Source organism: Cebus imitator, unplaced genomic scaffold (genome assembly GCF_001604975.1).
Source record: "Cebus imitator isolate Cc_AM_T3 unplaced genomic scaffold, Cebus_imitator-1.0 Scaffold135, whole genome shotgun sequence".
Classification (NCBI taxonomy): domain Eukaryota; kingdom Metazoa; phylum Chordata; class Mammalia; order Primates; family Cebidae; genus Cebus; species Cebus imitator.
Window position 1 is genome coordinate 2,155,314 of NW_016107450.1, and position 11,841 is coordinate 2,167,154.

At 38.5% G+C, this 11,841-nt stretch overlaps 2 protein-coding genes across 8 annotated transcripts in view; both read left to right on the top strand.

The window, feature by feature from the left end:
• LOC108313244 (integrin subunit beta 3 binding protein) overlaps positions 1 to 11,841 on the top strand; it is an 87,254-nt gene that overhangs the window by 52,584 nt on the left and 22,829 nt on the right. The window lies entirely within an intron of this gene.
• On the top strand, positions 1,768 to 4,543 carry LOC108313242 (SEC14 domain and spectrin repeat-containing protein 1-like). Its single transcript, XM_017541545.2, is given in 2 exon segments — positions 1,768 to 3,622; positions 3,625 to 4,543. Coding segments are annotated over 2 exon segments (2,088 nt in total). The 5' UTR covers positions 1,768 to 1,866; the 3' UTR covers positions 3,957 to 4,543.

Sequence of the window (11,841 nt, forward strand, 5' to 3'; positions counted from 1 at the left end):
TCAGGCAGAGTCTTGGCTCGGTTGCCCAGGCTGGAGTGCAATGACACAATCTCAGCTCACTGCCACCTCTGCCTCCTGGGTTCAAGCTATTCTCCTGCCTCAGCCTCCTGATCTCAACTGGGATTACAGGCAAGTAGATAGGATTACAGTTGCCTACTACCATGCCCGGCTAATTTTTGTATTTTTAGTAGAGACGGGGTTCCGCCATGTTGGCCAGACTGGTCTTGAACTCCTCACCTCGGGTGATTCACCCACCTTGGTCTCCTAAAGTGCTGGGATTACAGGCATGAGCCACGGCACCCCACCAGGGTGTATTTCTGATTTGTTTTTTTTCATTCATAAAATTACTCAGTCCTAGCTAATAAAGCCATTTTTAGCTTTTACTAAAGCTAAAAATAGGTTATTTATTCCATTTGTTTCTATTTCTTTTATTTTTTAAAACCACTGCCTAAAGACTTGGATTTTTCTTTTCTTGAGAAACAGAATCATGCTCTGTCGCCCAGGCTGGAGTGCAGTGGCACAATCATAGCCCACTATAGCCTTGAGCTCCTGGGCTCAAGTGATCTTCCTACCTCAGCCTCCTGAGTAGCTAGAAATACAAGTATGTTAATACATGTGGCTAATTCTTTTACTTTTTTGTAGAGATGTGATCTTGCCATGTTTCCGAAGCTGAACGTGCACTCCTAGGCTAAAGCAGTCCTCCTGCCTCAGCCTCAAGACTTGGATTTTTTTAAATCCCAAATTAAATGGAACATTACCAGGCACAGTGGTTCATGCCTGTAATCCTAGCACTTTGGAAAGCTGAGGCAGGCAATCCGCTTGAGCCCGAGCCCAGGAGTTTGAGACCGGCCTGGGCAACATGGCCAGACCCTGTATCTACGAAAAAAAAGTTTTTAATTAGCTGACTGTTGTGGTACACACCTGTGATCCCAGCTACTTGGGAGGCTTAGGTGGGAGGATCGCTTGAGCCCAGGAGGTTGATGCTGCAGTAAGCTGTGATATCACTGCACTCCAGCCTAGGCAACAGGGTGAGACCTCATCTCATTCAGTCAATCAGTGAATCAGTAAATAAACTGAACATTTCACATCTGTAGATCAGTTTTAAATGATCATAACATCTTGTTTTGTGTTAGCAATATTCTCATTTTTTTCCTTATAAAATGCCATAGCTAGGAGAGATACCAGAGAGGAAGCAAGGCATCTGCTTCTAGAATATTTCCTGTAGCTTCAGTACTTTGTTGGAGCCACTATAGATTCAGTGTTTGATCCAAACTATACAAATTTAGAAACTCACCATGAGTTGTTGAAGCATAACGAATTAGTGAGTATGAATCAGCCTCAGGACAAACTGATGTACAATGGAAATGCCATATTCTTATGAGAACTTTATTGATATCAGTAGTTTTCTCAAGGTAGCCTCTTCTGAAAGTCAGTCTGTTCCGATAAAAAAAGAATAAAAGTTATTTAAAGATATTCCACAATCTAAGAATTAAAGGAGTAAGATGTTTCAATTAATATCTTCATTTAGCTGAGTTAGTTGTATATATCCCTTTCTGTACAAAAGATAGTGCTGTTATTTGTTATCAGTATGGGAAAAATTTAATCTGGACCCTTACCTCACACCACACACAAAAATCAATTCCAGGTGGATTGGAAGTCTGAATATGAAAGGTAAAATAATAAAACTTTTAGAGGACTCTACCTTAGAGTAGGTAAAATGCCAACCATAAAGGGAAAAGATTGATAAATTAAACAGCTCTGGCCGCGCCCTCCGCCTCCGCCCGCACCTCGCTAGCGTTCCCCTGTCCTCCCCAACGCCCCGGAGCCGCCGGCCGCGCCAAAATTAAGGAAGTTCACTGGAGTAAAATGGAGGCCTCTGTAATATTACCCATTCTGAAGAAAAAACTAGCCTTCCTTTCAGGAAGAAAGGACAGACGGAGTGGCCTCATTTTGACAATTCCATTATGCCTCGAGCAGACAAATATGGATGAGCTGAGTGTCACCTTAGACTACCTACTCAGCATTCCAAGTGAGAAGTGTAAGGCTAGAGGATTTACCGTCATTGTGGATGGCAGAAAATCACAGTGGAATGTGGTGAAAACAGTAGTTGTAATGCTACAGAATGTTGTTCCAGCTGAGGTGTCCCTTGTTTGTGTGGTAAAGCCAGATTAATTCTGGGATAAGAAAGTAACCCATTTTTGTTTTTGGAAAGAAAAGGATAGACTTGGCTTTGAGGTTATTTTAGTGTCTGCCAACAAATTGACTCGTTATATAGAACCATGCCAATTAACAGAAGATTTTGGTGGGAGTCTTACCTATGATCACATGGACTGGTTAAATAAGAGGCTGGCTTTTGAGAAGTTTACAAAGGAATCTACATCATTGTTAGATGAACTTGCTTTGATTAACAATGGAAGTGATAAAGGAAATCAGCAAGAGAAAGAAAGGTCTGTGGATTTAAACTTTCTTCCATCCGTTGATCCTGAAACAGTTCTTCAGACAGGGCATGGATTGTTATCCGAATTACAGCAGCGTCAATTTAATGGCTCAGATGGAGGGGTGTCATGGTCTCCTATGGATGATGAACTGCTTGCACAGCCACAGGTTATGAAATTATTAGATTCACTCCAAGAGCAATATACCCGCTACCAGGAAGTTTGTAGGCAACGTAGCAAGCACACACAGTTAGAAGAGATTCAACAGAAAGTGATGCAGGTTGTGAACTGGCTTGAAGGACCTGGATCAGAACAACTAAGAGCGCAGTGGGGCATTGGAGACTCCATTAGGGCTTCCCAGGCCCTACAGCAGAAGCACAAAGAGATTGAGAGCCAGCACAGTGAATGGTTTGCAGTGTATGTGGAACTTAATCAGCAAACTGCAGCACTCTTGAATGCTGGCGATGAGGAAGATCTTGTGGAACTGAAGTCACTGCAGCAACAACTTAGTGATGTTTGTTATCGACAGGCCAGTCAGCTGGAATTTAGGCAAAACCTCTTACAGGCAGCTCTTGAATTTCATGGTGTTGCCCAAGATTTGTCTCAGCAGTTGGATGGCTTATTAGGGATGTTGTGCGTAGATGTAGCACCAGCTGATGGAGCATCGATTCAGCAAACTTTAAAACTGCTTGAAGAGAAGCTGAAAAGTGTTGATGTGGGATTGCAAGGTTTGCGTGAAAAAGGTCAAGGTCTCCTGGATCAGATCTCCAATCAGGCATCCTGGGCCTATGGAAAGGATGTAACCATTGAAAATAAAGAAAATGTGGACCACATACAAGGAGTGATGGAAGATATGCAACTTAGAAAACAAAGATGTGAAGACATGGTAGATGTGCGAAGGTTAAAGATGCTTCCGATGGTGCAGTTGTTTAAATGCGAAGAAGACGCTGCCCAGGCAGTAGAATGGCTAAGTGAACTCCTGGATGCTCTGCTTAAGACCCACATCAGATTGGGCGATGATGCTCAAGAAACGAAAGTTTTGCTGGAAAAGCATAGAAAATTTGTTGATGTTGCACAGAGCACTTATGACTACGGCAGGCAGTTGCTACAGGCTACAGTTGTGTTATGCCAATCTTTGCTCTGCACTTCTCGATCATCTGGGGATACACTTCCTCGGTTGAACAGAGTAGGAAACAATTTACAATAGCATCTGAAGAGAGAGTACATAGGTTGGAAATGGCTATTGCATTTCACTCAAATGCTGAAAAGATTTTGCAGGACTGTCCAGAAGAACCTGAAGCTATTAATGATGAGGAGCAATTTGATGAAATTGAAGCAGTTGGGAAATCACTTTTGGATAGATTAACTGTTCCTGTAGTTTATCCTGATGGAACCGAACAATATTTTGGGAGTCCAAGTGACATGGCTTCTACTGCAGAACACATCAGAGACAGGATGAAACTAGTTAGTCTCAAAAGGCAGCAGCTGAGACATCCTGAAATGGTGACCACAGAGAGCTAATAGACACCAGCTACCTACAGATTTGTAGTTCGTAATCCCGCATGTTGTCAGCGTAATATATAGCATTAGCCACAACACATTAAGATGCATTTCACAGCCAGAATAAGCCTCATTTCTTTTCATGACATTTCTCTCTACATGTTAACACCTTGCTACTACTAAGGCATAATTATTTAACATGCTTCAAGGCTATAAACTCCAAGTATCTTAAAAGAAGGAACTATAAACATTGCACTGAAAACTTGCTTTAAAGCTTTATTTGACCTGTCAGTTTGTAGGTGAACAACTGATAATAAGCTTTGAATGGTGCTAATAAGAGTAGGAATTATCGCTATTTAAAAAAAAAAAAAAAAAGATTGCCCTTCCTCCACCGGTGATTTAGTAAATTTAGACAGTAGGTAAACTCTTATTAGTAGACAGTGGTGTCCTCAAAATTTTACTTTGTAATTCTTCAGAATTGATTATTTTTATTGTGTCAATATGAAGAAAACCTTTCAGATCTTTGATATAGTCATTAAAAGACCTTTTCTTATTTGTATTGATAATGTATTAAAAGTTGTTTGTGCTTAATAAAAGACTTCTTTAAACATCTAAAAAATTAAAAAAAAAAACAGCTCTAAAAGTCCTTTTTATAAAAAGAAACTTTGTAGAGTGTGAAGGTACAACCCACAAAGTGTGAAAAGATTTTCAAGACAATCCAATAGAAAAATGGGCAAAAGACTTGAATTGGTACTTCACAAGAGCAGATTTTCATGTAAACCAGCAAACATATGAAAAGGTACTCAACTGGAAAATGTTATCTGGGAAATGCAAATTAAAACCCCCATGAAACACCACTACATCCTCACTAGAATGCTGAAAATAGAAAACAAGGAAAATACTGGGTAGGTCTGGAGTGAGGATGTGGAACAAATGGAACTCAAACAGCTGGTGGGAGTATAAGTAGATGAAAACCACCTTGGAGAACTGTTTGACAACATCTAAACCAGGATATATGCATACCTTATGGCACAGAAATTCCACTTCAGGGTATATACCCAACAGAAATGTATACATGTATTTACCCAAAGACAAATACCATAATGATTGTTGCAGCCTAATTCCTAGTCACCTCAAATTTGAAAATATCCAAATGTCCATTAACAGTCAAATGGATAAACAAATTATGGTATTTATCTAATGGATTACAGTGAAAATTATCTACAGCTAACAACAATGGCTGAATATCACAAACATAATGTTGAATGAGGAAAAAACTAGACACAAAAGGTTTCATATTGTATAATTCCATTTGTATGAAGTACAAAAATAAGCAAAACTAATCAATACTGTTAAAAGTTAGCATAGTAGTTAGTTTCTGAGATGCTGTCAGTGTTCTGTCTCCTGATCTGGGTGCTGATTGCACAGGTATATTTAGTTTGTGAAAATTGAATGAGCTGTACACTTAGGTGTACCCTATCTCTTTTATTTCTGTACTAATAGACTCCCAAACTCTCTTGTAAATTAAGTCTTGAACAACACCAGCAATTTTTTCAGACATATGATTGATTAAGTAGATTTTTAACTTTTGGACTGCATGGCATGGTCTGGGACATTTTCTAAACTGTATTCTATAGGATATTTGTATCTTTAGATATGCTTATAAGTGTTCTTGGGGTTAAAATATAATTTTATGGTCAAATAGATATGAGAAAAGGAGGTATCTTCATCTTAAGGTTTTACAAAGCACAGTAAGTAAATGTGGGTAATAATAGCTAGTAATTATTGAGCATTTGCCATGTCTTCGGCATATATTATCACATTTAATTTTCTTAACAACCCATTGAGGTAGATGATGTTAGTGCCCTAATACAGGTGAAGAAACTGATGTTTAGAGAGGTAAAATAACAGCTTAAGCTCACAAAGCTTTATATCTAGCAGACTTCTTTTAATCATTGTGCTAGAGTAACTGACACTATGGTGTATTGTCTTATTTTGTCTGCCCAGCATCTCTTCCTGCTGGGATTAACATTCTTTAAATCACTCCTATAATGTGCTTCTTTATTTAAAGACTACCAAAGTCTTACAGAACCTTACCCTGGACAGTTGATTGGTCCAGGGGTAGACACCTGACCTAAACACAATCAGTTATTTCACAGGATTTATAAAGTTGGAAGTAGGAAAAGAGACTACCTCTCAGATGGAGATCTTCAAGGAAAGATGGTACTGGCAGCCATGTTTTTCACCATGTATTAATAGATGAGCTGGTTTGCAGTGAGAGAGAAAGAAGCCCATAGCCAGAGGGAAGAGAAGCGTTAGGCAGGGTCCTATTTATCTTCTGGCTTCTTTCTGTTGCTTCTTAAGCCTTGCTTAATCTCAGCTTCCCTTCAATTATGGAAGGTACTCTAGTATTCCTCCAGTAAGTGCCCCCTTTTTGTCTTAAAAGATAAATATGTTTACTTTCAGTCATTTACCAGTAAAACAAGTTTCATACAGTGTGTAAGATTACTTCAGGGTTTCTCGGCACTGTTGACATTTGGGTTGGGTAATTCTTTGTGGTAGAGGCTGTCCTATACATTATAGGTTGCTTAACAGCATCCTTGGCCCCTACCCATTAGATACCAGTAGCATCCTTTCCCCAACACTTGTCACAATCAGAATGTCTCAGATAGTCCCTACAAGGCCAAATAACCCCTGTTGAAAACCACTAGCTTACTTAAATTCTTTTTTTTTTTTTTTTTGAGTCAAGATCTCACTTTATCACCTGTCACCCAGGCTAGAGTTGTAGTGGCACCGTCAGCTCACTGCAGCCTCAACCTCCCAGACTTAAGCTGTCCTCCTACCTCAGCTTCTCAAGTGGCTGGGACCACAGGCGCATGCCACCATGCGCAGCAAATTTATGTTTTATTTTTGTAGAGCCAGAGTCTTCCTGTGTTGCCCAGGCTGGTCTTGAACTCCTAGGCTCAAGTGATCTTCCCCCTCTGACCTTCCAAAGTGTTAGAATTACAGGCATAAGCTACTGTACTTGCGCCTTGAGAAGTACTGAAATGAATAAACGTATTCAACTTGATTTAACCCAACAATTTCCCAAACATATTTGGTGGTACAAACTGCCTTTCCCCACTCATTTTCAGTTAATTATGAGTATACCATGGAACACAGGTTTGAGGAAAACTGGATTAGGGTATAACTTTGTACCACCAACAAGACATTTGTAAGTATCTCTTAGGGTCAGTTACTTCTGCTGATACTTGCTCTCATCTCAGGTCTTTGATACACAGTACAGGAAAAATAGATCTCAGCGTATGATCCCCAGGGCAGTAATAACTAAATTATGAGAAAACAGAAATAAAGCTACCACTTGTATGTTCATTAAACAAATAACTATTGTGTCATATGCTGAGGCTACACAGATGAAAAAAACCTGTTTTGTTCCTTGAGGAGCCTACAGTCTTCCTGGTGAATGGGAGATAGACCGTAAATAAGTTGTCAGAACACAGCATGTTACTATGATGGCCAGTAGGACCTATAGATATGCCTAATACATTCTATAAAACTAGAAGATGAAAGTGGCTCATTCTTGTAATCTCAGCATTTGGAAAGCCAAGCTAGGAGGATCGCTTGAGCCCAAGAGTTCAAGGTCAGCCTGAGCAACATAAAAAGACTCCGTCTCTACCAAAAAAAAAACAAAACAGCTGGATGTGGTGGCGTGCCTGTGGTTCCAGCTACTCAGGAGGCTGAGGTGGGAGGATCACTGGTACCCAGGAGGTCAAGGCTACAGTGAGAGATGATGCACTCTAGCCTGGGTGACTGAGTGAGACCCTGTCTCAAAAAAACAAACAAAAACAAACCTAGAAGATAACTATATAATTTAGAAAGCAAGATGCTTTTAAAATACATCCTTAGCCAATTAGAACAAATAATCTATTTTCTGATATGAGAACTCTAAATGTTAACGATTATAAAGTACTACAAAACAAGTTTCTAAATAAATTTTCTCATTTTCAAAAGCTAGTGAATAGTTAGTTAATGTCCATCACTGGCCTGTAATCCCAGGACTTTGGGAGGCCAAGGAGGGAGGATCACTTGAGGTAATGAGTTAGAGGACAGCCTGGGCCACAAAATGAGACCCCATCTCTACAAAAAATAAAAAATTAGCTGAGCATGGTGGCGTGCACCTGTGGACCCACCTACATATGAGGCTGAGGTTGGAGAATCATTTGAGCCCCAGAGGTGGAGGCTGCCATCTGCTGGCCAAAAGAATAATGGCCTTGGAAGGGCATAAGTTTGACCACACTCTCAGTGGTTCTCACCATGCAGCTTGGAGAAGGCACGATACTCTACATTACCACTAATATAAGTAATGTTTGTAAAATTCTTACTTAATAAAAAATTTAGGACAAGCATGTCTGCTTACAGGTATTGTCTGTTAAAACTCGTCTTGTTTCATGAATGCTGTGTCAGATTATGAAAGTTAAAGTGCAATGATATTTGAAGACTGTTAAGTGATGGTATATCTTGTTTCTAATAAGATGAACTTTTTTGCCTTTGTTTTATTAGGGAGTTATTTGTCAGTGTTTGAAACATGCTGTGTGATATAATAGGTTTAAAATAAATTCTTTAAAAGAAGAATGCTGAAACTAGCCTTGTAGATTTGTCTGGTGCGTATGATGAAACCTACAGCTTTATTAGGTTGGTGGCAATACCCTGCTGGCTAACTTTCAAGTGATTGGGTTTTTTAAGTTTGGCAAGTCCGTACACACTTCTAAAATTGGATTTTCCTTTGAAAATGTGTAGGGTGGGAGGAGGATGTCCTAACTCCATGTTGTGATCATATGTAGAAATACATGTGCTCAAACAGCGCCCAGATTTTTCAGTTTAATCCGGTGTTCCACATGTGTGACTGCTGTTTCTGAGAGAAGTTTCCAAAATGTCACCATTTCTCAGAACGGAATAAACCTGTTGTCAGGAGGCTTTTCTTAGGAATGAAACATGTCTTCGTTAATCTAAACAAAACTGGCTCAGTCTTCACAGTACCAAAGTTCACATGAAAGGTGAAAGCTCCATGATCAATGCCATGACTCCATGAAAGGTGATGGATAGTAGATACATATTAAAATAGGTATCCGTAACACTAATTGGTGACCATTATGAATCCTTTCATCTGCATTTTAGGAAAAAGTAGTTGGCTATTTAGAGGTATGTACATCATTGTTAGTCAGTCTTACAGATAAAAACATCTTGGCTCACCGCACTGTGTCCACTTTCATAGGCTACAGAGAAAAGTCATGATTGGTGTCAATACAAGTTCATGTTTTCCAATCTAAGATTTTTTTTAATTAAATAAAAAATAAATTTTAAATGCAGTAAAAATACAAATTTGAACAGAAACATGCCTCAAATTATTTTTACAAATACATAGTTTTGTTTATTTAAACCAAAATCTTGAGACCCTTAAAAACACAAAATTGACCAGGCACGGTAGCTCATGCCTGTAATACCAGCACTTTGGGAGGCCGAGGCAGGCAGATCACCAGAGGTTGGGAGTTTGAGACCAGCCTGACCTCATCTCTACTAAAAATACAAAAAATTAGTCAGGTGTAGTGGTGCATGCCTGTAATCCCAGCTATTTAGGAGGCTGAGGCAGGAGAATCATTTGAACCCGGGAGGCGAAGGTTGCAGTGAGCCAAGATTGCGCCAATGCACTCCAGCCTGGGCAACAAGAGAGAAATTCCATTTCAAAAAAAAAAATTTTTATAAAGCAGAATTCATAGAGAAAATATGCTTAAGAACTACAAACAAAATTTCCCACTGGGGCTGGGCACAGTGGCTCACATCAGTAATCCCAGCACTTTGGGTGGTCAGGGCAAGTGGATCACTTGAGTTCCGGAGTTCAAGCCTGAGCAACACAGGGAGATCCTGTCTCTTCAAAAAATTTTTTTAAATTATCCAGGCAAGGGTGGTGTGCACTTGTAGTGCCAGCTACTCAGGAGGCTGAAGTGGAAGGATCACTCCAGTCCAGCAGATTGCACTCCAGCCTGTGAGACAGAAAAATACTCTTATTTAAAAAAAAAAAAAAAAAAATTCCCATGGGTAAAATGTCTAAGTACCTTCTCTAAGTTTTTAACAGCTTAGAGACATTTTTTAAACTTTAGATTCTTAAATAATTTAAATTTACAGAAAATTTGCAAGAATATTAAAAAAAACTCCTGAACACTTCCCCAGAGTCACAAATTGTTAATGTTTTGTCATATGTACTTTTATTCTCTCTGTCACACGTGCACACACATACATAGGTACTCAAACTTTTCTGAATATTTGAGAAGTTGCAGGCATCCTCTTTTACTGCTAAATTCTCCAGTATGTATTTCCTAAGAAGAATATTATTTAACCATAGTAAAAATATTAAAATCAGGAAATTTAACATTGATATAATTACTGTTATCTAGTACATAGTCCAAATTCAAATTTTTCCAGTAATGTTCTTTATTGCAATTTTTCTCTTGATCCAGGATTCAATCCAAGATCACACATTACCAAACAGTTCTTAAAATTTCCTTCAATCTAGAACAATTTTTTAACCTTTTATTGTCTTCTCTGACAGTCATATTTTTAAACAGTGTAGGCTATTTTTTGTACATCATTCCTCAATTGTGTTAGCCTGATGTTTTGTCAATATTATATTCATGTTGTGTATTTTGGGGCAAGAATATAGAAGACTGTTGAGTTACATCAAGAGATATTTTGTCCTATTATTGATGAATTTTAATCATTTGATTAAAAGTGATATTCACCAGGTTTATCTACTATAAAAGTAATCATTTTCCCTTTGTAATTAATAAATGCTTTGTGGGGAGGTATTTTGAGACCATGTTTCACACAGTAGTTTTAACATACATTGATGATTTTTACCTCAGTCAGTTATTACTATAATGATTACATAATCGTAATTTTCTAACTACATCATTTCTGTATTTATTAGTTGGCCTTCTTCTGGTTGGCCATTTAAAAATTCATCTGTTCATAGTGATACAAGGTTTTTCCTTGACTTCCCTTTTTCCGTATTTTCATCCCATCTCAAATCTAAATCTCTGTCTCCTAAGAGGAGCAATAAATTTGCACATTTGCTTAATCCTACATCATACACAAAATACTTACAGAGTTCCTGTGCTCACAGCACTGCTAAAAAGAAACCTGCAAAGCGTTCAAGATTTGTTTGCAGTTTTTTGTCTTTAAAGATATATAGTCAAATTACTGTTTCCAAAAATTATTTGGATTAGTTCTTCATTTGAAGAAGTATTTATTTGAAATAGGGTTTCTTGTTCATGTATTTTACTTTTTTGTTTTGTTTTGTTTTGTTTTGTTTGAGACAGAGTTTCGCTCTTGTTGCCAAGGCTGGAGTGCAATGGCGCAATCTCGGCTCACCACAACCTCTGCCCCCAGGGTTCAAGTGATTCTCCTACCTCAGCCTCCCGAGTAGCTGGGATTACAGGCGCTTGCCACGATACCTGGCTAATTTTTGTATTTTCAGTAGAGACGGGGTTTCACCATGTTGGCCAGGATGGTCTCAATATCCTGACCTCATGATCCGCCCTCCTCAGCCTCCCAAAGTGTTGGAATTACAGGCATGAGCTACTGCACCCGGCCATATTTTGCTTTCTTCTCATCCTTTTTGACTTTTTTAAATGATATAAGGCATTAATATGGTTCTAAAAGTCAAAACTGTTGCCAAAAAAGGATACTCAGTAGTGTTAATTCCTCCCTCATTTCTTCTACCTATTTGTTGTGGGTAACCAACTTCATTAGTTTCTTATTTACCTTTCCTATGTTTATTTCCATAAAATAAAGCAGTTTCCTTTATTTTTTCTTTATTATTATTATCTTTTTTTTTTTTTTTTTTTTTTTT